The sequence below is a fragment of the Neltuma alba genome, unplaced genomic scaffold, assembly GCF_004799145.2.
Source record: "Neltuma alba isolate B1F8T4 unplaced genomic scaffold, ASM479914v2 tig00005273_pilon, whole genome shotgun sequence".
Lineage (NCBI taxonomy): Eukaryota > Viridiplantae > Streptophyta > Magnoliopsida > Fabales > Fabaceae > Neltuma > Neltuma alba.
This window is the reverse complement of record NW_021634043.1, coordinates 130758-136538: the sequence shown is the minus strand read 5'-3', so window position 1 is coordinate 136538 and position 5781 is coordinate 130758. Positions and strand designations below refer to the sequence as shown.

The following is a 5781-nucleotide window of genomic DNA, read 5'->3' as shown; positions in this document are numbered from 1 at the left end:
CCTTTAAAAATATCAATGGGAGAGAATAAGCCCAAAAGCGAAATAGGAAAGATACATTGCGGTAGGGGTTGGTTATAGCAGAAGATATTAGTATCTCACAACGTGACAAATTAAAGTTTGAATTCCTGCTGAGAAAGGTGTCTACATTTAGTACCCGACAGTGTCTTGAATATGATTGTTTTTAATAAAAGGATACCTATGTTTTAGCGGGAAAAAAAAACCTGACTTCTGGGGACCAAATACAGTTGTAATTGACTGACTTGTTTGTACGAAAAGTATTCAGACGTGGGTGACTAATAAAGGAATAAACCATGAAGCCACACTCCTGTGGATGCCATATCGATATTCTCGATCCTATGATGAATTGTGATCGATCCGTTGAAGCGTTTTATTGATTGGCCTCCTGCCTGATTCCCTCAATAAGCCATGGCTTCTTCTTCTTCTTCTAGTTCTTCCTGGACTTACGACTTGTTCTTGAGTTTTAGAGGTGAAGACACTCGTAGCGGTTTTACTTCTGATCTTTATAGCGCTCTAGGACGGTCAGGGATGCATGCTTTCATGGACGATGAAGGCGTTGAGAGGGGAGAAGAGATCTCTGCCTCATTATTGCAAGCAATTGAACGATCACGAATTGCGTTGGTAATTTTGTCTCCAGACTATGCATCTTCCAAATGGTGTCTGGATGAACTGGTGAACATAATGGAGTGTCGAAGATCTGCAGCTCAGGTGGTTATTCCCATATTCTATAACATAGACCCGTCTCATGTTCGTAAACAGACAGGTACATATGGTGAAGCGATGAAACGACACGAGCAGAGGTTGGGAGGGGGCGATGATCGCTGGGTGTTGCGGTGGAGGCAGGCACTCACGGAAATCAGCAACCTTTCCGGGTTTGATTCCAGACCATTTCGGTAATAAATTCCAAACTAGCTCTCGTTCAAAAAACAGAAAATGCCTTCATAATTTTATTTTAGGGTTAATATAATTTTTCTCCCTCAAGTTTCTTCTCATTTTAGTTCTAGTCCCTCAAATTTCAAATAATAAGTTTTGATCTTCAAGAGGCAAAATAGTCTAGTTTTTTTATTGGATTACAAGACCTAATATTTTAAATAAAAAAAACTTAGAGATCGAAACTTAAGGAATCAAAATCAAAATGAAGGTAGATTTAAAGGACAAAGTTGGTACTAACCATTTTATTTTTTAAAACGAAACAGAATTCAATAGAAAAAAAATTATATAATTTAGTAAAAATTAGAAGTCTTTTATAATTTTCTTATATAGGTTAAACAAAGGCTATATATGTCTAGAAAATAAAAGTAAAATTTATGCATTTAAAAAAAATCAAATTTTGTAATTTATTTTTATTTTACAATAAATTTATGTGAGTTTTAAAAGTTATCGCTATAAATTCATCGCGCACTTGAAAATGTTGGAGTAATTATTATAATTGCGTTGCCTGTTTTGCTCTCGCAGCGCGCCACGGACAAATATTTAATTATAATATTGTGGACAAATAACTAATGCTAATATAATACTGTAATTCTGTGCTAAATATGAGCAGATGAGGGTCCAATTAAAAATATATGAAGAGTTAAAAACTGAGTGTTAACAAAGCTCCAATAGCCTCCTTATGCCATTGGCCTCCTTTTGAAGCCTTCTGTTCGGTTCCAGAAATTAATGCCCAGCGATTTATCCAACGCTTGAAAGTTTTCCTATGATGCATATACATATTTAATAGCTAAATTGGTCCATCTCTTATTCTTAATGGTCCACTAAAATTCTTCTGTTTAAAAGTAAGTCTTATCGGTTTTATTTCTGATAATGATGCTATTTATGTGGCTAATCATATTGTTTCACGGACATTTATTATTGACAGGTCTGAAGTTGAGCTGCTTGATACCATTGTGAAGGATGTTTTAGAGAAAGTAGATGTTGGACAATTGTTTGTTGCTGAACGTCCAGTAGGAATAGAGTCTCAAGTTCGGAAACTGGCAAGTAAGTTGTCAAAAAAGAGATTAAAAAAGGCTCTTATCATTGGCCTCTGGGGGATGGGAGGCATTGGCAAAACTACTGTTGCCAAAGCCTTTTACAATACAATTGGTCGTACGTTTAGAAGAGCAAGAAGTTTTCTTGCGAAGATAAGAGAAAATTCAAAGCATTCTAATGACCTAGTTAATTTGCAAAAGCAACTCATTTCTGATATCATTAATACAGAAGTTTTCAAGATACCTAACATTGATAGAGGGAAAAAGATACTTCAGGAAAGACTTCCCCACATAAAAGCATTTATTGTATTGGATGATGTGGATAGTGTCGATCAGCTAAACGCTTTATGTGGAAGTCTTGAATGGTTTTGTCCTGGGAGTATAATAGTCATAACAACTAGAGATTTGCATCTGCTTAGTGTCATTAGAGCTGATCACAAGTATAAAATGGAAACAATGAATGAAATTGAGTCACTCGAGCTTTTCAGTTGGCATGCCTTTAAACAAAAAGCTCCCCTTGAAAACTTCATAGAACTTTCTAAAAGTGTAGTTGCTTACTGCGGAGGACTTCCTCTGGCTCTTGAAGTCCTTGGTTCTTATTTGTTTGATAGAGAAATTGAAGAATGGGAGGATGTGTTGTCCAAACTAGAAAGGATTCCAAATGATGAGATACAAGCAAAGTTAAAAATAAGTTTTGATGGATTAAAGGATGATATGGAGAAGAATATATTTCTTGACATATGTTGCTTCTTTATCAACAAGGATAGAAACTATGCGACGCATATATTAAATGGATGTGGATTTAACGCAAAAATCGGACTAACAACCCTCATTGAGCGATGCCTAGTAAATTTTAATAGGAAGAATAACAAGCTTGAAATGCATGACTTATTACGTGATATGGGAAGAGAAATCATTTGTGGAAGCCCACGAAAGGACCTTGAGGATCGCAGTAGATTGTGGTTTCAGGAGGATGTAACTGAAGTGTTAATGCAAAACACGGTAAGGATTTCTTTCATGTCTTATTTTCTTTTGCAAGCTCTAATGTCAAAGAACATGCGTTGTTTTTCCACTAGAAAACAAGAGTTATGTACTTTCTTCTTTTTTGTTGCTTCAATTTACGAGTTCCATATTCCCTTTGTCATAAGCATCATGTATAATTTGTATATTGTCTTTCTCTTAGCAAATGGTGAATACTTCTTCTTCTTGTAAAATTTTTGCTGTATGTTTTAACAGGGAACAAAAGTTATTGAGGGCCTATCCTTAAAGAAGCCCCATGAAGTATGTGAGATTGATGCTAAGGCATTCAAGGCAATGAGAAAACTCAGATTGCTCCAATTAGAGTATGTAAATCTTGAAGGAGATTATAGGCATCTTTCCAATAAGCTAAGGTGGCTTTGTTGGCCTGGATTTCCTTTAAAATCTATACCTGACAGCTTGTATCAGAAAAACTTAGTTGCTATTGACTTTAAATACAGCAACCTCAGGCTAGTTTGGAAGAAGCCCCAAGTATGAATTTGTCTTTCCCCACTTGTCAAATGTTTTAAGACGTTAGTATTATAATTTGATTAATTTTTCACATGAAACTTCATTTTTTTTGCAGTTGTTGCAGTGTTTGACAATCCTCATTCTCAGTCACTCACCTTATTTGAGACAAACTCCTGATTTTACAAACCTGCCAAATCTTGAAAAGCTAGTACTGAAAGATTGCCCGAGCTTGAAGATAGTTCACCAAAGCATTGGAGATCTAAAAAAAATCATTTTGGTAAATCTAGAAGACTGCAAGTGTCTAAGGGTTCTTCCTAGAAGCATCTACAAGTTGAAATCAGTAAAAACTCTCATTCTTTCTGGTTGTTCGTTGGTTGACCATTTAGAAGAAGATATTGAGCAGATGGAATCCATGACAGTACTAAAGGCAGATAATACTGCCATAACAGTAGTACCCAAGTCATTAGTAAGATTGGAAGCGCTTAAACATGGATATGTATCTTTCCCAGGCCTTAAAGGAAGAGCACAAGATGTATTTCCTTCTCTCATATGGTCTTGGATGTCACCGACCGATATTCCCCAGTTCAGCAGTGAAGCATTTTTGCTGAGGATGTCATCTCTAGTTTTTTCTGTTGTACAGAATGGCGGCTTTCATGGCCTATCTCCATTTCTAGGCGATCTTGCCAAGCTTCGAGGTATGTGGGAGGAATGCCGATCACAGTCTCAATCCAATGGAGAAATGACGAGACTTTTGGATGCCTTGTATGGGACAAACTTCGTGGAATTGGAATCCACGCCAAGCACATCACAGTTCTCATACGTGGGAGCTTCTGCATCATCTGTCGGTCATGATCAAGTTAACAATGCAAGACCAGCGGATTCCTTCTATTCTCTTTTAATTCAAATGAGAGAGAGCAGCAAAATAGACATATTGAAAGACAGAATACTACAGGTTTGTTTTTGTTCTCTTTTCTACCTCCAATCATGTTTGGAAATATGAGTTATCTGAAGAACCTAACTTACATCAATATTTCTTACATGCATGAAAAATCTATAGTTTCATTAACGAACACTATTACCGGACAGATGCATTATTACTTCCCACAAGTCTAATGAGTATGTGAAAATGAAGGGAGTCGATATTTTATTTTCCCTTTTTTGGGCCACATCATTGTATAAGTACCTAAATACAAGCTCTTGATTCCTGTGTTGATGCCAATATATAGGGATGGAATAATGGTGGGTGGGGTGGTTCTCACCTACCTGGTGATCAGTATCCTGATTGGTTCATCTACAAGGGTGAAGGACATTCAGTAATTTTTAAGGTGCCTCAAGTCATAGGTTGTCACTTGAAAGCGATGCTTCTCAATGTTGTGTATTCTTCTTTCATGGATAACAGAAGCCCTCGATTTCTCATCATCAATGTTCTGATCATTAACTACACGAAGGCTTATGTTAAACACTGCAAGGGAGACTCGGCAACTTTCCATGAAGACACGGAATGGCAAAGTATCATTTCAAGTGTTCAACCTGGTGATCTGGTGGAGCTTGTTTTATATATTGGGCCTCAATTCCCTGTGAAGAAGATTGCAGCATACTTGATTTATGATGGTTCTAAGCGTCGTAGGTTATTGACCTAATTGTCGCAAAAACTGATTTCGGTCTGTAATATAGCCTCAGTATTTCTGATGTAGCGGCAACTTTTAGATATGGAAAATGACAATTGCGACCTTCTTAAGCAAGATAATGATACTTGAGGACCCAAAATTTAAAGCTGCCAATTGCCACAGATCCCAAACAAGATGTTTACAATTTGAAACGCTGGGAGTCGAGCTTCTTTAATTTTCGGTGAAACCAATTTGAAGTTTTTGTATTCACCATAAACATGGAAAATAAAAACGGAAATTAAGAAGGAAGGAATTGTTTAAGAAAAGTCAGCTTCCTAAAACTGCATGTGATAAGCCGTAATACTCAGGAAACATGTTTCTGAACAAGACTTCTCATCTTCAAAAGGTTTTTCAGGAAACAGGGGAGAATAAGAAACCTTGACCTTGCACCACAAATTCCAAATAAGCTAAAATTTAAATGCACATGTAATTGCTATGCTAATTTGTGAGAAAGCTTCTTAAAATAATAATCATAACTAACAGTCAGATTGATTCTGTAATCTGTATGTCTTGTGTGAGGACTAAGGATCTCATGCCCTACCCCCAACAAGATACAAAGAATTTTGATTGCTGTCAGAAAAATTGACAAATAATTCCCTATCTCAATTATAACTGAGAACATGGTTTTCACCATCTCTGAA

General features: G+C 36.5%; 1 protein-coding gene across 1 annotated transcript; it reads left to right on the top strand.

Annotated features, from left to right (window-relative positions):
- The first annotated feature begins 426 nt into the window (after positions 1-426).
- On the top strand, positions 427-5162 carry LOC114747251 (TMV resistance protein N-like). Its single transcript, XM_028935549.1, has 5 exons — positions 427-911; positions 1877-2987; positions 3222-3494; positions 3589-4425; positions 4700-5162. Exons 1-5 carry the CDS (start codon positions 427-429, stop codon positions 5111-5113), a joined length of 3120 nt encoding a protein of 1039 aa, XP_028791382.1. The 3' UTR covers positions 5114-5162.
- The last annotated feature ends 619 nt before the right edge of the window (positions 5163-5781 follow it).